This window comes from Stigmatopora nigra, chromosome 4 (assembly GCF_051989575.1).
Source record: "Stigmatopora nigra isolate UIUO_SnigA chromosome 4, RoL_Snig_1.1, whole genome shotgun sequence".
NCBI lineage: Eukaryota > Metazoa > Chordata > Actinopteri > Syngnathiformes > Syngnathidae > Stigmatopora > Stigmatopora nigra.
In genome coordinates this window covers 11,845,940-11,869,748 of record NC_135511.1, presented here as the reverse complement: position 1 = coordinate 11,869,748, position 23,809 = coordinate 11,845,940, and the positions used below count along the sequence as shown (strand labels likewise).

At 38.4% G+C, this 23,809-nt stretch overlaps 4 protein-coding genes across 6 annotated transcripts; 2 read left to right on the top strand and 2 right to left on the bottom strand.

Annotated features, from left to right (window-relative positions):
- Positions 1 to 4,008: 4,008 nt before the first annotated feature.
- LOC144195774 (UPF0561 protein C2orf68 homolog) lies at positions 4,009 to 6,110 on the bottom strand. Its single transcript, XM_077715608.1, has 4 exons — positions 5,680 to 6,110; positions 5,008 to 5,123; positions 4,773 to 4,918; positions 4,009 to 4,705 (listed from the first exon to the last, which is right to left on the bottom strand). The coding sequence occupies exons 1-4, from the start codon at positions 5,790 to 5,792 to the stop codon at positions 4,583 to 4,585; spliced, it is 498 nt and encodes a 165-aa protein (XP_077571734.1). The 5' UTR covers positions 5,793 to 6,110; the 3' UTR covers positions 4,009 to 4,582.
- Positions 6,111 to 6,156: 46 nt separating this feature from the next.
- On the top strand, positions 6,157 to 9,341 carry LOC144195772 (ubiquitin carboxyl-terminal hydrolase 39-like). The gene is made up of 13 exons (XM_077715603.1): positions 6,157 to 6,315; positions 6,402 to 6,480; positions 6,567 to 6,661; positions 6,731 to 6,867; positions 6,962 to 7,114; positions 7,180 to 7,405; positions 7,470 to 7,544; positions 7,618 to 7,685; positions 7,882 to 8,070; positions 8,204 to 8,346; positions 8,441 to 8,576; positions 8,670 to 8,756; positions 9,197 to 9,341. The coding sequence occupies exons 1-13, from the start codon at positions 6,246 to 6,248 to the stop codon at positions 9,248 to 9,250; spliced, it is 1,512 nt and encodes a 503-aa protein (XP_077571729.1). The 5' UTR covers positions 6,157 to 6,245; the 3' UTR covers positions 9,251 to 9,341.
- Positions 8,803 to 12,591, bottom strand: LOC144195773 (prosaposin-like). 3 transcript variants are annotated; one of them, XM_077715606.1, is made up of 11 exons: positions 12,464 to 12,591; positions 12,250 to 12,287; positions 11,627 to 11,698; positions 11,407 to 11,529; positions 11,207 to 11,323; positions 10,639 to 10,719; positions 10,391 to 10,574; positions 10,188 to 10,330; positions 10,012 to 10,092; positions 9,820 to 9,924; positions 8,803 to 9,652 (listed from the first exon to the last, which is right to left on the bottom strand). In XM_077715606.1, the coding sequence occupies exons 1-11, from the start codon at positions 12,513 to 12,515 to the stop codon at positions 9,614 to 9,616; spliced, it is 1,035 nt and encodes a 344-aa protein (XP_077571732.1). In that variant the 5' UTR covers positions 12,516 to 12,591; the 3' UTR covers positions 8,803 to 9,613. The 3 variants fall into 3 exon arrangements, with proteins under 3 accessions (XP_077571732.1, XP_077571731.1, XP_077571733.1); XM_077715605.1 differs by having other exon boundaries at positions 10,188 to 10,574; XM_077715607.1 differs by lacking the exon at positions 12,250 to 12,287 and having other exon boundaries at positions 10,188 to 10,574; positions 12,464 to 12,567.
- A 5,337-nt stretch (positions 12,592 to 17,928) lies between these two features.
- On the top strand, positions 17,929 to 23,070 carry LOC144195178 (eosinophil peroxidase-like). The gene is made up of 16 exons (XM_077714621.1): positions 17,929 to 18,033; positions 18,173 to 18,235; positions 18,319 to 18,403; positions 18,931 to 19,106; positions 19,322 to 19,454; positions 19,568 to 19,694; positions 19,804 to 20,010; positions 20,095 to 20,452; positions 20,576 to 20,736; positions 20,818 to 21,076; positions 21,156 to 21,326; positions 21,395 to 21,632; positions 21,713 to 21,912; positions 21,995 to 22,036; positions 22,247 to 22,306; positions 22,377 to 23,070. Exons 2-16 carry the CDS (start codon positions 18,175 to 18,177, stop codon positions 22,778 to 22,780), a joined length of 2,682 nt encoding a protein of 893 aa, XP_077570747.1. The 5' UTR covers positions 17,929 to 18,033; positions 18,173 to 18,174; the 3' UTR covers positions 22,781 to 23,070.
- The last annotated feature ends 739 nt before the right edge of the window (positions 23,071 to 23,809 follow it).

Below are 23,809 nucleotides of genomic sequence, written 5' to 3'. Positions count from 1 at the left end.
TGTTTTGAATGGTTGAGAAATACTTGGAAGTTTCAGCAATGCCCAATGCTGTGGTTAAATACACAATGGGATTGTCATTTTAATAAAACTATTTTTCTTCCAGAATAAGAGTATGTACTTAATGCTGTTTGGAGCATGCAGTTAATAATTGGTTGACTATTTTTTACTGCTTGTAGTGTGCTTGACTTGGAAGGCTTTGGTATAGTAGTGCATTGGCATGGATTAGGGCTCTAAGCATTTAAACAAAAGCTGTTTTGCAAATGACTTGGCACAAAGTGAGGGGGAAAAATAGAACAGTGAAAATCATTGACATGATCATCTGTATTCACCATTGAGTGATTTTGGTTTGGCCCCCTAGGATAAATTTAACAAACATAGGACACAAGACAGAGTTCCACATGGTCTTGAGGTCAGGAAAGTTGTCAAGGAGAAACTGGGCAACAACTGTGGTCCGGGTCAACTATTTTCTCTCTGCAGCTCTGGTTTAGTTTCTTTAGTGAGAGTCATACTTGGTTGCTTTGGAGTAGGTTTGCTTGCCCTGCCTAAATGATTAGCTATTGAAAATAAAAACCAAATGGTCCAACAAGTTAGAAAATGGAATATAAATCTGAAAAATATATAAGTCATAGCCTTATGTAGGAGAGACGTCATTACTGGTAACGACTATTAAAACAAGGAAGTAGTTTTAATAATAAGGTAAGTTGACATTGAAGCCTTGTTTGCAAAAGACATTAGGCATTGGTTCAGTGCTCCGATGAAGTTGTGGGAAAATGAAAAGTACAATGAATTGAAAAAGGGGCATAAGGTAAACAATGTGATACTCGAGCAGCAGAATCAGAGGCGTAACTGCCACCTTTTTCAAAATACTGCCCCTCCCATTGTGTCTCTAAAAAAATATGTTTAAACAATATAATCGTCAGGCAAAGCAACCCGTGTAAACTGTTTAATGAAAGCTGCAAACAAAGCATAGTACACACCACTGAAACGATAACTGTTTTTGTCCTTGTATACTTTGACTCCTGTATTGAGGCAAGTGTGCAAATGATATGTGACGGTGCGGAAACCTAGTATAAACATACAGTTAGTTATACACGTCATTCCTAGTGGAACATAAAAGTTTCGATTCTTCATCAGTGTAGAGCGCTCCAAGCCATATAAGCCCACCGCCCAAATGAATCATCATTTGAATGTCTAGAAGTAAAAAAACAAACACCAAAGTGCATGTCATCACAATGCTCATAATGTGCAATACTACTGTATTTTAAAGGATTAAAGACCAACCAAAAAGTATTTACAGCTTCCCCCACAGACGTTAGGATGAATACAATGTATTTTTTTAAGTATTAAAGTCCAACCAAAAAGCATTTACAGCCTCTATTATGATTTTTTTTGTGTCCTTTTTTTAATAGGCATGGCCAAGGCCTTAGTTCAAATAGCCGACGTCAAACCCCGAAATGGCTGATGAGGTAGGATGGGCGTGCGTGCACTGCAGAGCAGCTCAAAAGTGACGATTTGCCGACAAAATCCTGCCAAACTTCTCACAGGACGATGCTGCACATTTGGTACGTTGTCATTTGGGGATTTCGAACCCCCAGTTCTCGTCTTAAGCCATGTGGGTTGACCATGTGGGTTTTTGCATTTTTACTCCATTGCATTGCATCTAAGCAGTAAATGAGATGATAAACCGTCAAGAGTTCAGCTATATTAATACTTGAATGCAGTATCTTTTTCAAATGTTGTTGTCTTGCAAGATTTTAATTGGCTTCATAGCTTCAAATTACTGTTCAATGTGGACTTGGCTCATAATAGTCAAGGCAGAAAATAAGTTTCACCCCGTTGACCTTTAACTGGGAAGCTATTGATTGGTGGAATTATTTCTTGTCCAGATGGTTATGCAAACTAAATCAGATCAGTGCAATTACAGTATCGGGCTCATATATTTGTGCACAAGTTACATCATTTGGTCTGTCCTGTAAATACAGTGGTTCTCCATTTCCACTACTCCACCGGCTCACTTGAATGTCTATATTTAACGAGCCGTGCACAGTGTGCTGCTGCACCATTGAAATAGGAAACCCCTTCACTCACATGAAACTAAAATGAGGTCAAATACAAGAAGGGCAATCTTTGACACACAAACATTTGAAATTGGCTAAATTACTGAGATTGGTTGCATGAGAAATTTGCAAACCACCTCACCTCAAGGGCCTTTTTTCCCGATGTCTCAGAAAAACAATGCGCAAAACACGGACTGAAAGGCGTCCTTGTGCATCTCTCAGCTCACGCACAGCATGCTTGCTGTGCAGAGACACAAGTGCAGACTCAGGCCACATATTTTCTTCAGGTCGTTGACATTTCCTGCAGGCCTCGGGTGACAGCTGATGCAATATTTTTTATAGCCTGATAACTTGTGATAGAGCCTAAGCGTCGGTTATGCGGCTAAAACTCTTAAATTGGATACATTATAGCACAGGTGTCAAAGTGGAGGCCCGGGGGCCAAATTTGGCCCGCCGCATCATTTTGTGTGGCCCGGCAAAGTAAATGATGAGTGCCGACTTTCTGTTTTAGGATCAAATTAAAATGAAGTGTATAGAATTATATTACATTTCCTGATTTTTTCCCCCTTTTAAATCGATAATTGCCGAGTTTGTAATCCATATATTCTGTTTTTAGTTCAAAAATCATTTTGTAAAATCTAAAAAATTATTAAAATAAGATAAAATAAACATTGTTTTAGATCTATAAAAAAATGAATATTTGGGGCTTTTAATCCGGTTCTTTTAATACATTACAGGGGGAAATAGCAGAACAATTTTAGAGTGTCATTGGGTGCATCAAGCATTTTTTTTTAATAATCTTTATGTTCAGTTTAATTTTAAACATGTTGCTTTTAACCCTTTCAGGACAGTGCTCACCACATTGGACAGCTATTTGAAAGTTGCCACTTCAGATCTTTACCCTTTATGGAGCAAGTGAGTAGTTTCCCTCATTCAAACAAATATTTGTGATTATTATTATGTATATATTTTTAACATAATTTATGGTGGTATTATTAATGAATATGTTGTAGTAAATATAAATTACCTAATAGAATGTTAATAAATGTTAGTTTAACACAATTAAACTGAATTACATAACCCAACCAAGTCTTAGTACCTATATTGGATTATATAATGAAATACTTCTGTAATGCACACTATTTCTGTTTTTGCATGGGCAAGATTTTGTACTTTGGCAAGAATTGACAAGTCTTATAAGGGGTTGAAAAAAAGACAGATTTGTAGATTTCAATGGTGAGAGAGCACCTCACATGTAGCTGGATACTTCTTGGATCCAGTTCCTAAAGCCAGCATGAATGGTGGGAAAGAGCCAGAGTTGGAATTTAATACTTCATCTCTGGCCAAGTCACATGCTTCTTAAAAAGGGAAGTTAAAGAAGAGGTGTGTCCCTTTCCAACCAATGGTGCAGCATATCTAGATTCTTCTTGAAAGAATTTGCATTCCATTCTTGTATTTTTAAAAAAGAATGATATAACAGCTAGATCTGGTTAATTGCTAAGTAAATGCCCTATTTATCACTTGTTTCCCTAAGAAAATAGTGTGTTCTGTGTTACCTTGAGAACAGCATAATATTCCTACTGCAGTAGTACTGATAACATAGTCATGTTGTTAACATGCAACTGGCAATGGCTCAAAAAATGTAAGAAATGTTCATTTTATCAAGAAATGAGTTTCACCTGAAACTTATGAAAACAATGTCCATATTGATGTAGAAAATTAACCAAAAATTTGCATTCAAATTTGCAAAGGTAATGAAGCCAAATCTATTTTGAAGAATAGAGGTTACTTCTGGGCAAAGAGAAAACATTTTGTTGGAAATTGAGTTTTAAAATGGATCTTTGTCGCCACCTTTGGAAAACGACATGTAAAAACCTGTTTATTTATATTCAACGTGTAATTTGACTGAAGTGGATGGATGCCTTTCGAGATAATTAATGAGCACAGCACATTTGTATGCATGTTTTTATTCTCTGTGTGAGTTGACGAAGAAATTCACATTGTTCAAAATGGCATCAGACAAATTTACCGCTATAAAAAAAAAACAAGTACGAAAGAAATGAACCAGGAAACAGAATACAATAAATTAAACTACTATAACTAGAGAAACAAAAATAAATACATGGTCAAAACCAATACTGACTCACTTGCAATGTCGTATTCAAATTTACTGTTCAAAATAAACTAACAAAAAAACTTTTGTCCAATTGATCACACTTTTGCCCCTGAAATAAATACACTGGTTCCCTATGATGTAAATCTGGAGCAGAAACAGTATAATGTGAAATAAATGAGGTCATAGTGCAACTGCCCTTTTCTGTATTTCTGATATTGATTCCAAGTATCTTTTTTTTAACACAACAGGAGTTTGGATTGGATCTGTGTACGTACTCTCTTCCACAGTCATCTAGGTCCTCCTTCACGCTAGCTCTGTCTCTAGCCTTTCTGTTATTTCAGGATGTTCTTGGCTGGTCTTTTCTAACCGTGCCTCTTTGTTCAAACGAAAAGTTGACATTTCTTTCCTCTCAGCGTTTATCTCTTCTCTTGTCCATCTCCTTTCCAATGCGGGCCTCCAGAACGGCTCGCATGGCCACATCCAGGACATTCTTTTCTGCAACACGTTCCACAACCCTTGCTGGTGTATCGTCCTTTGGGAAAAGAGAAAAAAGGTTACTAAGAATTCAAAGATGAGCAGGTACCCAATAGTCTGCACACCTTGTGCACAAGGAAAGATGTAACATCCCCAGAGTCCGCTTGATAGTCTAGCCAGAAGAGTTTGGTTCCCTGCATCTCTGTTTCAGTGCTGGAGCCGCTTTCGTTGCACTCATCAGTTTCGGCGCCCGCCTGAGGTTCTGATTCATCTAGAACATTGTATTTATTGGATGCAATCACAACATGCTGTAGAAAATAGAAAGTGGCTGACAAGATTTAAGCTTTAAAAATGCCTTACGTCTTTGTCGGGGATGGTAGACCTGAATGTCAGGTCTCTTGGGTCGTTGAGGAGTTGTAGTGTGCCTTCGTCGCTGAGATTCTTTGGCTGATTTCACCTCTTTGTCGTAGTCATCTCTTGGATGCAAAGACAAACAAAATTAGAATTATAATACATTCTGTATCTGACATCTAAATTGCTTTCCTAATAATTTCCACACTTGTGGACAATGTAATCTTGAAATAGTTGATTCTCTAACCATCGGACTAGTACCAAAACACAACTAATCCATCAAACTTGTGCTGTACTATTTTTGTGTTTTGGTACTCTTTGTGCAACTGTCATTCTTGTCACAATATAAAGCCTTGTATTTGAAGATAATCAGGAAAAGGTTGGTCTTGAAGTTAGGTTATTAATTTTATACATCTATTATTTTCCCTTGATTGTGTCGTTTTGGTTCAATTCGAATTCATTGCAGTTTTTCCACATGCTCATTTTGATTTTTAACCTGTTTTTCTTTCCTGGCACCAAATCGCACTTAACTTTTAGGCGTACGCGATTCCCAAATAAAACAAAAACTCAAGTTGAAGCTCGTTCACGCCTTTCGTGTATTTTAATTGTATAGAAAAGTCAAAAGTTGTGAGACACTTTCGTTCACATTCATTATGGCCGCTAGCCTTAGCTGTAAGTCACCTGGCAATCTGGTTCCTGCGGATATGGTACAGGAACCCGTGGCTCATGTCCAAGCGACCGCTACGTTTATCCTTTAAATCGTGCGCGTCTTCTTCATCTCTAAAAATCTCCATTTCAGCAGAAAAATATGATTGTGCGATTATGCCAATAAGGCAAAAATGAGCAACAACAGTCTTGACAAAAAGCTACATAGCTAGCTGCTTGTAGATTACTGGCCAACCAAAACACTTCCGGGGTTTAGAGTGAAACGTGAACACTTGAACCTTCTTCTTTTAAAAAAGCCTGTTTACTTTCTGTCGTTCAGTGTCTCGCAAAGCGGAATATAGTTTTTAAACTCTCTTTTTAGGGATCTGTAAATGTTGAATTTTTCACAGACCGCGTTCATCTACTTGGAGTACTTTGGTGTAAACTCTTGGTTAGTCCTCGTGGCCTCCGGTATCTTTTTTTTGTCGCGGAAAGTGACGTAGCACGGCGGGCTGCGACGCGTTTTGTGTTCGCCGATTCATTTGCTAGAATCAAAAGTTTCTAGTGGTTATTTCTCCCTGCTTTCACCGATATTTTACAATATGATAACCGCAGAAGTTTCTGTGAAGCGAGAAAGAGAAGATGATGGGGACGATGAAGACAACGAACCCGGTAGGAGAAAAATAGTGCAGAAGTGCACTCCAGGTTTTGAATAGCATGATGTCTGACTAGCCGATTTTTGTGTGCGTGTGTGACAGTGCCAATCAAAAAAGGACGAGGTCGTGTCGTAGAAGACCGAAGAAGCCGTCACTGTCCTTATCTTGACACCATAAACAGGTAAAATGCACTCGCTTGAGCGCATCCGATTGTGCTAAATGCTAACAAGTCCTCTCGCAGCGCCTCTAATGTTGTTTGTCCCGCAGGAGTGTGCTGGATTTTGACTTTGAGAAGCTCTGCTCCATCTCCCTTTCACATATCAATGTATATGCCTGTCTTATATGTGGGAAATACTTTCAAGGTATGTGCATGCTTTCCCTGTAATAGTATCACGTTCTTACTAATAAAATGCACTTGTTTCCCTGTTTAGGTCGAGGTTTGAAATCCCACGCGTATACCCACAGTGTCCAGTTCACCCATCATGTGTTCCTGAATCTGCACACACTCAAATTTTATTGTCTGCCTGACAATTATGAAATCATTGACTCCTCACTTGAAGACATTACGGTGAGTGTGGGATCATCAGGCATAATTTTTCATAGCTTTTCATTTTGTTTGTTTCCGAGCTGGTGCAACAATTCATGATCATTTTCTTCCACAGTATGTGCTCAAACCAACATTTACCAAGCAGCACATTTCGGGTTTGGACAAACAGGGCAAGCTTTACAGAGCCTACGATGGAACGACCTATCTGCCTGGCATCGTTGGCCTCAATAACATTAAAGCCAATGACTATGCCAATGTGGTCTTGCAGGTATGAATAATTTTTTTCTTCATTTTCTTGATCACTCTCTCAACTGCTTGTCACCCTCAATCAAGGCTTTTTCCAATGTCCCGCCACTGCGAAACTACTTTCTGGAGGAGGAGAACTACAGAGGGATTCGCAGACCGCCTGGAGACATCATGTTTCTTTTGGTGCAGCGTTTCGGAGAGCTGATGCGTAAACTTTGGAATCCAAGAAATTTTAAGGCCCACGTTTCTCCTCACGAGATGCTTCAGGCTGTGGTGCTTTGCAGCAAGAAGAATTTCCAAATCACCAAGCAAGGTCAGATTTCTGCACTTGCTGGAAATGGAAGCGGAGTCATGACAATAGTCTGTGTGCTGTTTAGGAGATGCTGTGGACTTCATGACATGGTTTTTAAACGCGATGCACGGTGCCCTTGGGGGCACAAAGAAAAAAACAAGTGAGTTTTATTGAAAAACAAACATGACATTTTTTCGGCATATTAAGAAAGTCTTGATTTGTCTGTTTTTTAGCCATCCTGACAAAAGCATTCCAAGGCTCAATGCGCATTTTCTCAAAGAAGCTCCCACACCCAGATCTGGTGAGGAGAATACATTTACTAAAACAATCCATAGTCTATACATTTAAGTTGAGGGTTTATGGGTGAGAAAACATGTGAGGCATTGGACGTCAATCGGTGTCAAAGAATGATTTGAGGCAAAATGTCTTAAAAATGGGTTCGGAAGTTAAAAAAAAAATCACCATTGGTATAGCCCTTCTCATGTTTATGTTTCTAGACGCCAGAGGAGAAGACTTTACTGCTCTTGACTGATGAGTATCAGGAGCAGATGTCTGAGTCCACGTTTTTATTCTTGACCCTTGACCTCCCTACGGCCCCCTTGTACAAGGATGAGAAGGAGCAGCTTATTATCCCACAGGTCCCACTTTTTAACATCCTGGGAAAGTTCAATGGCAACACAGAGAAGGTAAGAGCATTGACAAATCTTTTTTTTTTGCCATGAAAATATATTTGCTGACTGTCCCACATTGCAAAAAAAAAACATTATCCTATGCTCATTTCATTTTTATTTAATAAGTCGCTTTCTAATATTCCTCCAGGAGTACAAAACATACAAAGAGAACTTCCTGAAAAGATTCCAGTTGACCAAACTCCCACCCTACCTTATCTTCTGCATCAAAAGGTTCACAAAGAACAATTTCTTTGTAGAAAAAAATCCCACCATCGTCAACTTTCCTATCACGTGAGTGTTGCCGTCCTTCCACGTCCATCACAAACCTGCCACCAGTCATTTGGGTAATTGGAAGTCATTACTGAACTGACATTTTCTTCATCAGGAATGTTGATCTTCGTGAGTATTTAACAGAAGAAGCTCAAGTGACAGAAAAGAACACAACGTATGACCTCGTTGCTAACGTGGTGCATGATGGGAAACCAGCTGAGGGAGCCTACAGGATACACGTTCTTCATCATGTAAGTTCAACCAGATTTTTTTGATATTGAACCCCGCAGTGTATGAATCCCTGTTTTGCCCAAGTAAGGCCAACTCTACGTTTGTCTTAACAGGGAACTGGAAAGTGGTATGAGATGCAAGACCTGCAGGTGATTGATATCCTTCCCCAAATGATCACTCTATCAGAGGCCTATATTCAGGTAAGCTCTCTTTGTGTATGTTATATATCAGAAATGTCCATTTCTTTTGTAATTTGGTATACAATTTTTATTGGGTGAGTATTGCGTCAAGTATTTATGCTCTTTATTGTGCGACAAAGCAAATTACATTTGATCAACAAACATACACAATAGAAAAAAGTCCAGTGACTGGCTACACAATGCATTACTTTACAAGAATCTCTGAAAAAAAAACTCAAGTTGAAGGCCCATTAAGTTGATCGATATCTTAAAAAAAGTTTTTATATTTACCCAATGGTTTTATGATGCATAACTTAGCACTACAAAATTCAATCATCATTCTGCAAATATGATAAACTTTTTCAGTTCCACTGAATGAACAAATCATGTCAAGTTTATTTTTGTTTGTTAGTGGAATTTACTCATAGATGATACAGATTCCATTTTGATCTGTCTTGTAGATTTGGAAGAGGCAAGAGAGTGATAAGGGTGTAAACAACCACACTGGAGCATAGTGGTTAAAACAAAAAGTGCATCACAACACAGATACGAAGATTTTTTTCACTCATTGAAATAGAAAAAAAATTAAATCAAGTACTTTTTTTACACTGTGTTTTATGTTGATGTTTCAAAATAAACCTTTTTGGTGTACATCTAAGCAAAGCAGCTCTTATATTTATTCTATCATCTAAATATGTTATGTAATATAGACCAAGCAATGTTCACATTCATTGATTATACTACAACTATTCAACAGCTAGCAGTTGCAATTGAAATTTGGCTCCCAGTCATATATTGCCATGCAGTTCAAAATTATGTCACCATAGTTTATGAAGCAAATAGCTTTGTTTCTGTGCGAGTAGTAGATTCAGATCTGGTTACTCTTTCCATATGTGCTTCATACAGAATGCCATGTTCTGAAAGGGAAACAAAAATATTACTAATCAGATGGAAACCTAAAACCCCGATCCAATCAGGTCAATGTTACAAAGATGTGTTCTTGTTTACAAATACTTGGAAAAAACGATTCATACAAAATCTATCACCGGACATTAAAAAGTGAAGGTGTGTGATTTGAACTTACACCACACTTCTGAGCTGTGTTAATGTCCTTGCACCAGTAGCTCGGCCCCCAGGTGCATGGATTGCTTCCCACTAGCTCTGGCTTTGGAGTGCACAGATCAGCTCTCTGAAGAAAAAAGCAAAGTGAAGACAAAACTCATAACAGCACAACATTTGATTGTGTTGATTCCTTGAAAGGGTTCCTTAAACATACCTCACAGATGTCTTTACGGTCCACTTGTTGTTCCAAAACCTGCTGCAGTCTTTCACCATAGATTTTGGTGAATGCCTCACACTAAAAAAACAAGCAAAAAAAGACATACTAACTGGATCATCCCTGAAGGCGCATTATTAGATTTTTTGACCACGTCGGGACAGAAAGAAAAACACCTTTGGGATGGCATTAGGGTGAAGATCACACAGAGAATGGAGGAAAAAGGACGTTTGTGACTTTGTTGCATTCGCCCCCAGTTGAAGTCTGCTCAGGACAGCCAGTGTACGACATGACTCGCAGTCCGAGACTGAGGTCACTCCTGGAAATTTATCAGAAATTGGAAATGCCCATATATTTAGTCGATCAAGCTGTAACTCACCTGGAGCTGGAGAGTCCCTGAACCAACAGACGTGCAGCAGTGTACATATTGTGTGAGGGGCAGCTGAAGTGAGCAGGAACTCCACTATTTCTACGCCATATTTGGCAATGAAGTCGTCGCACTCTTCCTTGTAGCTTTCAGGGAGGAGATTGCAAACATCTCCCATGATCTTCTTTAAAGCTTCCTTAAGGAAGAAGAAAACGACAGATGTCAGACAAGAAGAATGGCTAAAAAAAACTAGAACTTACCTCAGTCGTGTTTTCTGGCAACAAATTCTCAATTTTCTTGATAATATACAAGCAGAGTGTACACGTTGGGTTGAACTGATCCTGGACGAAGATGAAAACATTTACAAAAATTAATGTTTAAAACGTCACATTTTCTATTACTACTAGAAATTAAAAATGTAATCAGAGCTCTTTTGGAACTGTATTCCTTATACCAATAAAATAATTCTAAATGAGTGTAAGAGAGTGTACGCTGGTTTTAATGTTAAGAAATGACAACATTCTTTTAACATCTCCGTTATGACTGAGTGCAAAAAAGGCATGCTCACTATCAACCCCATTATCCACAATAATGAATTGTATAATGGAATGAAAAAATATATATGAGCGCCGAGAAATTGGGTATGTCTTGGGTAGATTTTTTTTCTCATCTACCATGGACAGTTCCTGTCCAGTTGAAACGAGTGCATTTTAAACAATTTTTTTTTTGGGTCAAATAATAGTTTAAACAAAACAGTTTAAAAGTACTAGTATGTTGTTTGATTCTGCATGTAGTGATAATGTTAGGTGTACATTCTCTCATACGCACATGCGTGTTGGTGACTGCGGGCATGTCTTTGTCGGGGTTGTGGTGGGGAATTGGCAGGGCGTCCATACGATTTTGGGAAGCGCACAGCCCGAAAACCGAGCATGTTGCTTCTGCTTTCTATAAAAGACAATCACACATTATTGTAGAATGGAGATCAGATATAGATCAGTCCACATTTAAGCTCAAACAATGCAAAGTACCTTTTCATCAAATGCTTGCAGCAGGAGTTGAGGCAAAAAAATCTTCAGCTGAGAGTCGCATTCTAACTGCTGTTTGTCCGCGAGGTGCTGGCAGAGCGCATGCAAGCTTTCATACATGAGCTCCTGCAAAAACACATAGTATAATACAATTAGGGTAATGTAGCTAGGCCGTTATTTGATAAAATCCTTATTGATTAAAAGACAAAGAAGTGATCAGCACCTTAGTATCTTTGCTGGGAATCAGGTTAGTGGAGAACTGGATGGTTTTGCGGCATTCTAAACAGAGACCCTCCTAGCAAGAAGATGAAATCAGAGATTAGTTCACGTATTTTGGCACCCGAGTTCGAGTCCGAGTCACCTAATTTTGAGGATGTGCCAATACCAATTACCGATCTTATACTTTGTTAATTAATTTATGATATAACATACATTAGTTTTTTTTAAATATCATCCCTGCCCATCTTAATTTTTAGCTTTGTAGCTCAGAAAAATATTAAGAACACAATATTTTTGCACCCAAGTTCAAGACATACTTCTTTCTTTGTGTTATGATGATATCCTTGTTTTGTACCCTTTATATAATAATAATTATAATAATCCAAATCATAAAAACAAATGTTCACCTGAATCCAATACTCTAAAAAATATTCAATCTGGTTCACCTCCAATGGCTATATAGGCAATTTTAACCTTTTTATTTTTTTAAATCTGAATCTGATTTAAAAAAAAACCCAAAACAAAACAAAAAAAGGGCGTGGTCGGCCCGATTGATGATCACCTGACAGGATTATTTTTTAGGCACATAATAAGTATGTCATATATGATTTCGTTAAAAAGTCTTACTGGAGGTTTGTGAGGGTCGTTGATGAACATCAAGTATCCTTAGAAACCCCAGACAGGCAAATATGGAATGAGAATTGTAAACATCTTAATAAATAAATCACATCCCGTTATAGACATGTAGATACAGATCCATAACGCATTTATCATTTAAGATCACAAGTAAGGGACAATCTTGAGACATAAATGCAGTCATTTTGGCACACCTCTACCTTACCAGGTCGTAAAAACGCCGTTAAAACCACCAGGAGAAACCCGAAACGCAACATAATCTACTGGCAGGAGCGGGGCAGGTTGGAAAAACAAATGACTAGAACAATATCTATTTCTTGGTCTGATAAACCGGAAGTTATCTGACATTTGCTATCAATATCCAGCGTCAAAATGTAACAGCTATGATGTATTTCACGCAACAACAAAAAAATGAAAGGAAAACATTATTTAAAACAAAGGATGTTAAGTTATTTGTCTTTTTATTTAAATGTAAGGCAATGCATATACGTCCGCGCTTTCTCCATATTGAATGTGGCAGCTCACCAGCATTCAAAGAATGAAAGATTCAACGCACTGCGTATGTATAAATATATCCAACAGAGGGCGCGCTCGTCCAAGGTTTGAGCCAACAAGTTAATTATATAAGCTCAAAACAATAATGAGGTATCTATTGTGATTGAAGGGGGGTATTTTGTTTGTTTAGTTGCAAATTATCCTCAACCTCATTAAACTTGAGCTTAAGTTTAATACATTCTTTTTGGAACAGGCTCCGGACTTAGGTATTTACTTGTTTGTGCACAGTCTATGTATCGACTATTCAAACAATACAAAGCATAAAAATATGTTTGTAACCTAGTAATTACTAATTGTTCACTTGCACACTCGTTGCTCCATGAACTGGTGGCTAGTTATTGAAATAATCGTTCGCACGTCATGACACACCTCCAGTCATGGAAAGGCCCGACTCTAATGTAAAATTCTAATTAAATCATTTGTCAGAATCATGAGTCCCTTCTGTATGTCTTGTACATTTGACAAACCACAGCTTTGGGTGGGGTTAACAATCCTGAAAGATTTAAATGGCCAACCACTTTTCTAAAATATAGAACCAGGGTAGTAAATCATTAAAAAGCAAGCTCTTCCACCCGATTGCTGAAGGTGTGTCTGTCTATTGCCATTGCACATTCCCAATTACACAGTATACGTAAGTTACAGGAAGTATGTGTACATTTTCGTAACGGCCATTAAGTTACACTGTACACGTGAGAGGAAGGAAAGATGCAACCATGTTATCGTAGTTGTTTACTTTTCCACTATCCGCCACTGAATATAAAATGGAAGTTAAAGGTCTTTTAAAATGATACGTACAAATAAAGTTGATATATTCCTAGCTGAAGATGTTTTGCAATGCTATATCGTAACGCTTTTTTTTTTTTTTGGTACAAAAGTCTCGCATTCAAAGTGGCAGGTGTTTTATGTCGATGATACTTTTTATTATATCCGTTGGCGGTATAGTGGTTTGCACGATTATCTGAAAGTTTGTTTTTTTGTTAAAAAAAATGTTTGGGGAGCGTAGCATGCATATTTTTTTGCGGAATGTCAGATTTTTTGGTTGAATTGATTGTGTTGATATAATTTACCACATCTGAAAGCAAAAAAATAGCTATCTGTAAGTATACTAAGTTCAAATGGATAACTTGTGACACTACATAACCTTTTTATAATCAAGGCTCGGTTAAACAATTTTTAAGGTGCGACTTAGAGGAACGTATGCGGAAACACCACTTGCGGAGCATTATAATAACCTTTTTACTTGTTTGTTTTGTTTGGGGGGGGGGGGGGGGTATAGTAGTACACAGAACGACTTGAATGCATCATTTTTGTAAAGATACAAAAAAATATTTAATTTTCCAGGAATAGCAAATGGAAAACGAAGTCTGGGCTTCATTCAAAGCTTCATTTGAATTTTGCTCATAATTGCGACTTACTGTATGACATAGAAGGAAAGAAAGCAGGTGACTTTTCTAGTTCGGTCTCTTTTGTTTCTTTGGCAGTGGGGAGAAGTAATTAGAGCAAGTAATGAGGAAGACAAGTCAAACATGTTGGGCATTATTCAAAATCTATAGTATTTTTGTTATGTTATTTTTCTTCATGGTTTCTTTAACCAACACATAATATTATTCAGGATTGTTCCCATACAACATTAAATGTGCATGTTTGTTTTTTTTGTTTTGTTTCACGGCTTAAAACTTTAAAAAAAACTCCAATATGGGTTTAAAAATGTTTGGTATAAGTGTTCAGAATGTATCGCTTTATCTTCATATAGAAAAGCCCAAGATGTGTCAACAACTATTTTCTTTGTCACATTAATTTTTTTTGCTTATCCCTATTATCGCGTGAGATAATGAGTCCAGAATTCATTCATGAACTACTTATCCTCACAAGGGCCTGGGATTGAACCCTCGTCCCCAGAACTGCGAGGCTGACACGCATTCGCCTAAATCCAGAATATTTTAGAAAAGAAGAAAAAGTTGAATTTTCCTTAAATTTCAATGATGTGACATACAAATCTTTTCAGATTGTGACAGCAATTGTGTGTATTGATTGCAATCTTGTGTGCGTGACATGTAAACAAAACAGATCGTTTTTAGACCCGCATGAATGGAAATGTGGAATAGCAATCAGTTGATGTGTAAGAAACAAGGAAGTTGAAAATTTAATCCGCTCACCGAACTGGCTTTGATTTTAATTTTAGTCTTTGGCACAGAATTGGAAAGTTACAAACGTTTTTTTCTATAGCTTGGACTGAATTTTAAATGTTGGATTTATAAAGTAGTTGTTTGAGATAACCTCAGTATCTTTTATTCATATATATATATATATATATATATATATATATATATATATATATATATATATATATATATATATATATATATATATATATATATATATATATATATATATATATATATATATATATATATATATATATATATATATATATATATATATATATATATATATATATATATATATATATATATATATATATATATATATATATATATATATATATATATATATATATATATATATATATATATATATATTCATATATTCATATATACATATATGTATTGTATATTGTAATTTTTATAGTTGTCATTTACATTTCTAGCCAAATTGCCCAATTTTGGATCAAAGTAATATTGCTTTTTCAACTGCTTTTCCTGTCAGATCTTTTTGGAGAGTGTGCTTTTGAGGTGAATTGTTACACGAACTTAATTGCCCATGTGGGTGTTGGAAATTGAATAGTGAACCTGCAGTATGCAGTCGAGCAAAATTACACCGCAAGTGAGTTCCACAGGGCAACAAGCAATGAGACAAAGACGACTGACTGCATTCACGTTCAAGTATAATTTCCATTTCCTGGTAGAGTACTCATGGGTCGCATATTCCAGACTAAATCCTCGCACAGGGCAATGAGACTTTTTAAGCAAGAATTTTTTTTATACTTCCTTATTTCTCTCCTTCATTTTTCTTTTCTTTTTTCTCTTTCTTTACCTTTGTCACTCTTCTCATAGTTCCTCTATGATTTTTGCTTGTCATCTGAAAGTGTGTAAACCTGCAGAAAGGACTTTGATGTAAACCATTTTCCTTAATGTTGTGATAAATGATTAACAATCGGTATCTTTACATTAAGATGATAGAAGAAGATGTCATTAATGATGTCAAGAGTGGAATAGCTAAATTCAAATTTCATACACTTGGATTACATATTTGGTATGCAATCCATGTCATATTTTGTTCTCAGGTAAATCATGGAACAGAAAAATGCCAACTATATCTATGGATTTACTTTATAATCCAATCAAGAAAAAATTCAGGTTCACTTCAGCGCCACCCTCTTACAGACACGCAAAGCATGTTGCACAACCTGATCCGTAAGGGAGCAAAGCTTACTGTAAAATGAAAAAAAGCCAGGCGCAAAAACAAAAAAAAACAGCTATTAGAATGCCATTTTTCTACTCGGAAGCATTCTGTTCTGAAACAGCAGATTCAGAAAACAACATAATTTGTATTCTCTTTCTATCAGTATACAATGAAATAATCAAGTACAAATTCACTTGTTTTGATAAAACACTGCACATCTGAATCAATTGTAGTCTAATCAAATATTGTAATTGTAGTCAAATCAAATATTGTAATTGTAGTCTAATCAAATATTGTTTTATGTCAATTCTTTTGTATTAAAATAACAAAAGGATTACTATCAGTTTCCTGAAAGCATCGAAATTGACCTAACTCAGCAGGTTTTGCTGTATTTTGATGAATTAAGGCAATCATTTGAATCCTAATGTTGTCTTTATCTTGGCGGCACTGCTTCTAATACACAAATGTGCGAAGTTTTTTTTTTTTCCCGCCTGTCCAATCAGATTTTCGCTTTACTGTGGTTCCACGTGAATTACAATGTCTCCAGAATCCTTCAAATCAGAAGTGTTCTTTATTTACCCCGTTCAATTTCAAATTCCTCCTCACGGGGCTGAAAAAGACCTCATCCACATCATTTTTTTTCAGTTCTTTAATCGCTCCGTAATCGTTAAATATCCTCCCTCACCAGTGAGAAATGTCAATGGAAAGCACCTGGCTATTCCTGATTTGTGATTTCTTGATGGGTAACTTTCAAACGTGAAATTTAACAAAGACATTTGCACATTTGAACTTCGGCATATTGCCCACTTATATTATTTCCTTTTAAAAATCCACCCACACACAATGTTTAAATATTTTTTTTCTTCGAATTTCAAAGCAAGTCTTAAAAATGCCATTTTCTTACAGCACAATTCATTAGTAGTTTTGTGTGTATCTTCACAACGATTGTGGGGGGCGGAGCTTATCCCAGGTGTTTTCGGGCACCCAGCCAATCAGGGGGTTACCCGGAGAAAAGCCAGGCAAGCCCGGGGAGAACTTTACACCTTTGAGTGTGTCATTTAAACCAAATGAAAAGTTATCTAAAGTTAATGAATAAATCCGTATGGACAGGGGTCTTTGTGTGGGCAATATGGAATAACTTTGGCAGTATGATCAAATGCATACCGAGTTTTGTCACGAGCATTTCTCCAGGAAGTGTTTATCGTGTCAATTGTCATCATGTTTTGTGTATCTGTTTTTCTAAGGCCGCCATGCTATGGTGTTTGTATTCCATTCATTACAGATTAGATGTCATAACAATAACACAAATTTAACATTATTTTGCATTGCATTAAAAAAATGTGGATTGTCGGGTAGGAATAGACTCATGTATTATTTCTCTGACTTTTAAAACATGTAAATGTTCAGGCACATTCACAGGAGCAATATGTGATGATAATTTTGATTATATAAATATGTAGTTATTTTTCGTCTGTAATTACTTCCATTTTCAAATGTTGTCTAAAACAGATTTGTATCTTTTTGGAATTATCTTTTCGGATACATGTTTGAAAAACCTACCCATGCCGCGAAATAGAAATGTAATAAAGCTAATAATACAATTTACTAGATTTTATGGTAGTCTGTATGCTTTCTATAATTATATCAGCTATAGATTAAAGTGGTTAAACCGGGACACGGTCCCAGGCGGAAGAAGAAGAACAAAAGGAAAGAAGGAAAACAAAATGCTCCAAATTCTTGGTGACGAAAAGTCTTTCCAGTGACACTCCTCTATAAAATGTGACAGCACAACACCTCCTGAACAGAACACTGACTGCCGCTCCTCAAGTCACACATTTTGGAGTTGCTTCGTTTCAGGTTGGTACCATCTATAGTTCTAAACCTGGAAACTAAAACTATTGCTGTGGTTTAATTCAAAACGATAATTATTCCATGGAAAACATAATCACATTTTGATTGTGATGAGATAATAGAATGGATTTCTCTCTTCTCTCAGGTATGTTGCGGCATCTGTGCTTGCTGGTCGCAGCGCTCTGCCTGCAATGGCAGGTGAATGCCCGTAAGTATTGCCATCCATCTAATCAGATTTGACATTTTCAATGTATTAGTTTTTATCTAATGAACATTCTTAATTCCTCTTAGAGCTTCTCACCAAACAAGCAATTGAAAGGGCTGTTCACTCTGCAATGGAGAGTGTCGACTCGGCCTATGAATATTCCAGAGAAGAGTAAGTTTCTGCTTTCCATTAAATTTAAAAAAAAATCTCACAGAAGCAGACATACTGAAATAGTAATGACCTTGTCTTGTGTTAATTGACCCACACCTTGATTCACCGGCAAATCTGGGTGTGTTTAGTAACACACACACACACACACACACACACACACACACACACACACACACACACACACACAGACACACACACAGACACACACAATTTAGTCTTTTGTATAAATCGCAAAATGGAATTTCAGGTCAATTAGCCCTTTTGTCATCTAGCGGAAAATCATTTATCTATTCTGCCAGCTGCTCTAAGTGGTTGACATAGCTATTTGTACATTGTCAGTAAATATTCAGTTTTGAACCAAGTAATCGTAGTTACATCATCTCTCAAAGCACTTCAATGTACTGTAGGAAAGTGGTTTGAGATCACTGGTGTAGGAAACAAATGAAAAACAAAAGAATGTATTATAAATTCAAATTTGTGACAAAAAGAGTCTGGCCGCTCTAAAATGTGACATCATGACGCTACAGGTGCCTGAATCGAATCAAACGAAATGCAGCGCGGCCTCAGGATGTTTTGCGCTTCCTCAAGCAACCAACCGGAATTACTCGTGAGGTGGCACGATCGGCCGACTATATGGATATGACGCTCAACATCCTGAAAAGGTCAGCGGAAAGACGTCACAGGCGTTCCATCAATGCCACAGGTGAGTGAAAATAACAACTCGATAGGAGTCAATACTATCATCTGAACATTTTTCATCTAAAGACGGCACTCCTTTTCATATAGCCTCAAAATTTTGACTGTTAATAGTTTGGAAACATACCACAGTCAGAACTTGCTAGTTTAGTAGAATAGAGGCTTGTAAAAGTTACGGTTCGTGGAGACTATCAGTAACGAGCTTTTTAATTTTGTTGCCAGATCTGTTGACAGAGGAACACTTGGAATTCATTGAAAAACTGGTTGGCTGCTCCCCTCGAACGCCGATCCCCGAGTGCAAGACTACGCCCAACGTGAACACATTTCGTACCGCAAGCGGCCTCTGCAACAACGAGTATGATGGCGAAAGTTTTTGTTGGCTTTCAATTTTCGCTCAGTTTGCTGTAGTGATTAGCTAAAATGAGTGTCACTGTCGACAAAGCCATCAACATTTCCGCTTGTTTGCAGGAAAAATCCTCGATGGGGAGCCTCCAACATTCCTTTCATACGCTGGCTACCTGCTGAGTACCAGGACGAAATCTCTCTGCCCCGTGGATGGGACCCTGTGAAAGTCAATGGCTTCCTTCTTCCTCTGGTATGATCAATCTCCTTGGCTTCCTCCTAAAACCTGACTAAGGACATGCTCATGACCTCACAGAGTTGAAATCGAGATCATTGCTTTATTCATTTTTTTCCAATTTAAGGTCAGAGAAGTATCCAACCGTATCTTGGCCACACCCGCAGCAGACGTAGTGAGCGACACAGTCTTCACTCTTCTGTTGGCCTCCTTTGGACAATGGTCAGACCACGACCAGACCTTGGCGCCGCATTCTCCCGTCATCCGTTCATTCAGCGACGGTCTCGACTGCGATGAAAGCTGTGAGCGCAGCGAGCCTTGCTTCCCTATCTTGGTGAGTGATCTACCACGCTTGCCTACTGGCTGGATTACAAGATAATCCCACTAACAAGTTCGCTTTGACCCGAAACACGGACAGATCCCCAAGAATGACCCTCGCTTCGGCATCCAGGAGTGTATTCCCTTCTTTCGATCGTCGGCGACTTGCGGATCTGGCAACACGGCCTTCTTCTTTGGTGGCAACGCCACAGTACGGCAACAGCTGAACGCTCTGACTGCTTTCATCGACGGTGGTCAGGTGTATGGCTCGGATGACGAACTGGCTCTAGAACTGCGTGACCTCACCACCGATCTCGGATTGTTGCGAGTGAACACAGAGTTTACCGACAAAGGCCGAGAACTGCTGCCCTTTACGAAAATGATGGCCAACATTTGTGCAACCCGAGCTCGTATCACCAACAATTCAAAGGCAGAGGAAGTCCTTTGCTTTTTGGGGGGTAAGTAAAAAGCTAAACAAGATCCTTTGCTGTGATCTGTAAAGGATTTTTTTTATTTCTAGCAGCATCCAAATGACTTTTTGAATTAAGAATTTATCCTCCTACCTTTTTTCAACTTTGAAGGTGACGAACGCACAAACGAGAACATCATGTTGAGCACACTGCACACGCTGTTCTTGCGCGAGCACAACCGTTTGGCTCGAGCTCTGGCCAAGCTAAATCCTGAATGGAGCGGAGAGAGAATCTATCAGGAAGCCCGCAAGATCGTGGGAGCGTATCTCCAGGTTTAAGATACCCTCCATTGCGTTCATGATATGGTAATAGTATGGCAAATTCTTGCTGTTGACCATCTTTTGTTATCTCAGGTCATCACATTCAGAGACTACCTCACACACATCGTTGGTCCAGAGGCCTTCTCAAAGACCCTGTCTAGCTACCCAGGCTACGACAAGACCATCGACCCATCCGTTGCCAACGTATTCGCAACTGCGGCCTTTCGATTCGGGCATACCATGATTCAGCCATTTGTCTTCCGGCTGGACGAAAACTACAGTGATCACCCGTTGTATCCATCTCCAATGTTGAGCAGGGCCTTCAACACACCATGGAGGCTGGTTTTTGAAGGTACGGTCAAGACCTGCAGCCACTTCAATTCGTCTCCATCCTTTGCACATGAGTACAGTATATCTATAAATCATTTTAGGCGGAATAGACCCAATCCTCAGAGGGCTTGTTGGTCGACCGGCCAAACTGAACATTCAAGATGCCATAATCACCGATGAGCTGAGAGACCGGCTCTTTAAGTTCTCGTTTCAAATGTCCCTGGATCTGGCATCGCTTAACATGCAGCGAGGACGAGACCACGGAATTCCAGGTATCTTGCTATCTTGACCTGTACACACATCCCCTAGATTTTTCTCATCCCCTCTTCCATCGTCTCAGGTTACAACCAATGGCGGAAGTTCTGTGGTCTTTCGCAACCCCAAAATTTGGAAGAGCTGGCTGAGGTGCTGGGAAATCAGGAATTGGCCGGAAAACTTTTAGAACTTTACGGCACTCCCGATAACATTGACCCGTGGCTGGGAGGAATCACGGAGCCTCTTGTGAGCGGAGGAAGAGTCGGTCCCTTGTTTTCATGCCTCATCGCAAGGCAGTACAAAAACATCAGAGCTGGAGATCGGTAATGACATGAGTCAAAAGAAAAACCTGCCATTCAGCTGCCATTATGTGCAAACCTCAACGAGCAAATGTTCTTTCCAGATTTTGGTGGGAGAACGAGGGAGTGTTCACCAAGTCACAGCGGGCATCTTTGATGAAGACGTCACTATCCCGTATTATCTGTGATAATACCGGAATCAATGAAGTTCCTAAACAACCTTTCCTGTTCCAGCCAAGAGATTCAGGCTACTCATTTTGCAGTGAGATCCCTAAGTTTGACCTCAGTCCATGGACAGACACCCGTGAGTTCCACTCTGGAAATCTCTACAGATATAGTATTTTTGCTTTTTGGAGTAACTCATTTCAACATGTTTTGTGTTCTAGCATATGGATTTTTTGAACCACCAACCATCAGGCCTCCAGATGGTATGCATTCACTTATAAAGATCTAAATCTGCAAACCTTACTGCCAAATTATAGTTTTTAAAATTTTGTTTTGTTTTCTGTATAGTATTTTGAGTTCAATTGCTATTTCAAAAATCTCTAGAAATGCTTTACTAAATATTCAGGGAAAAGGGACTTTTGATATTGACGTATTCATACGTAATACTAATTGATCATTTTTTTTGACTCCAGTCGGTATCCCACCATATGACTATGGACAAGTTGGACGTCCTGGACCACCCGGACCTCCTGGTAAATTCAAATTTTTTAGATGAAACGATTGGAAAGGTTTTTCGACATTATTCATGCATTTGTTTTTCAGGACTCCCAGGTGGCTCTGGGTCTGCCGTCAAAGTGGCCTTTTCTGTCCGACTGGGAGATAATTTCCCCATTCCTGGTCTTCCTATCACTTTCCACGAAGCCATCTACAATGGTCAGAATAGTTACAACACAGCCACAGGCATTTTTGTTTGTGTCTATCCTGGAGTTTACGAGTTTAACTTTAATGTCGCCATCTTTGAGAATTCAGCAAGTGTGGACCTGATGCGGAACGGAGAGTTAATTTTGCATTCTTTCACCACCAAACAGAATGGTTACATAACTGCGAGTGGAATCACCTTTGTTAAGCTGAAAGAGGGAGATAGGGTATGGCTTGTGGCTAACCACGGCGGTAATGGTCTGACCAAAGACAGCACATTTTCGGGGCATCTGCTCTTCACTGAATAATTACGACTACCAGAGTGTTGAACACCCCTGGTTTTGAACATGCCGTTTATTTAGCTAGAAGCTTTATTATATAAGGTACACTTGTAGTGTACGTGCATGTATATCTCAAAATCAACGTTTACTTCCGCTGGCATGTTCGTGATATTGTTTTCGTTCTTTCCAAAATCATCTTTTTTTTTTCAATCCTTTTATTTTTCTCATTTCCAAAACCGTTTTCATACATGTTAAAGGCTATTTATGCATGATGTCTTTCAATCAGACAATGATGAATAAAAAGCTCTTCCTCTTGATCTGTTGTCATAATATAATTGACTGCAAATTCCATCCCAAGAGGGTTTTGGTATTCCTGTGTGGAGTTTGCAAATTATCCCAGGGCCTGGGTGTTTTTTTTACGGATACTCTAGTTTCCTGTCACATCTCGAAAATATGCGTGTTGAACACTGGTTGAATGGTTAGCTCGGATATACTCCAGCACCCCACGCGACTCTTGTGCGGCAAAGTGGTACAGAAAACGAATGAATGAACTTCAAAATCAGCACAGCAAAGTGGATGTGTTCCTTTTTACCAGTGGATGGCGCTAATGTTCAAGCTATATAAAAGTGGGGAGCTCGACAACCTGTGGAAGTTTAGTCTGAAGTTTTCCCGAGGGGCAGTGTGCGGTGGTGGGTTATGATAGGGAGGTTAACCAATGAAAAGGGTCTACCGCGCCTGCTGCCCAATAATTTCCTGGGATAGGCTCCAGCACCCTCTCCGAACCTTAGGAAGATAATTGGTGCGGGAAGTGACTGACTATGTAATGTAAAATATTTGTGTCTGTGTTGGGGGATAATACTAAAAGCATGATATGGTAACATTGGTTTAAATGTTTTGGAGTTTTGTTGATTTTGTTAACACCTTTTTAAACATTTAAACCAACAAAAATCTATTTGTGACATGACCTGTTTTAATTTTATTTTGTATTTTTATTTTTTGGTTTATTGAGCTGTGTGTCTTGTCCTTGTGATTGCCTTCTGAGTTCACCTGTTGCGG

Excerpts from the sequence above, each read along its gene's own strand:
- LOC144195773 (XM_077715605.1), bottom strand. The coding sequence starts at position 12,515 with ATGTTGCGTTTCGGGTTTCTCCTGGTGGTTTTAACGGCGTTTTTACGA. Across the intron at positions 11,699-12,249 it reads ACGACCCTCACAAACCTCCA|GAGGGTCTCTGTTTAGAATG; the intron begins GTAAGACTTTTT and ends TCTTCTTGCTAG. Across the intron at positions 10,720-11,206 it reads CCGCAGTCACCAACACGCAT|GATCAGTTCAACCCAACGTG; the intron begins GTGCGTATGAGA and ends ATCTTCGTCCAG.
- LOC144195178 (XM_077714621.1), top strand. The coding sequence starts at position 18,175 with ATGTTGCGGCATCTGTGCTTGCTGGTCGCAGCGCTCTGCCTGCAATGG. Across the intron at positions 18,404-18,930 it reads TATGAATATTCCAGAGAAGA|GTGCCTGAATCGAATCAAAC; the intron begins GTAAGTTTCTGC and ends ATGACGCTACAG. Across the intron at positions 21,327-21,394 it reads ACGAGACCACGGAATTCCAG|GTTACAACCAATGGCGGAAG; the intron begins GTATCTTGCTAT and ends CCATCGTCTCAG.
- LOC144195774 (XM_077715608.1), bottom strand. The coding sequence starts at position 5,792 with ATGGAGATTTTTAGAGATGAAGAAGACGCGCACGATTTAAAGGATAAA. Across the intron at positions 5,124-5,679 it reads CGCAGGAACCAGATTGCCAG|AGATGACTACGACAAAGAGG; the intron begins GTGACTTACAGC and ends TTTGCATCCAAG. Across the intron at positions 4,919-5,007 it reads CTACCATCCCCGACAAAGAC|ATGAATCAGAACCTCAGGCG; the intron begins GTAAGGCATTTT and ends ACAATGTTCTAG.
- LOC144195772 (XM_077715603.1), top strand. The coding sequence starts at position 6,246 with ATGATAACCGCAGAAGTTTCTGTGAAGCGAGAAAGAGAAGATGATGGG. Across the intron at positions 6,481-6,566 it reads TATCTTGACACCATAAACAG|GAGTGTGCTGGATTTTGACT; the intron begins GTAAAATGCACT and ends TTTGTCCCGCAG. Across the intron at positions 8,347-8,440 it reads ATCGTCAACTTTCCTATCAC|GAATGTTGATCTTCGTGAGT; the intron begins GTGAGTGTTGCC and ends TTTCTTCATCAG.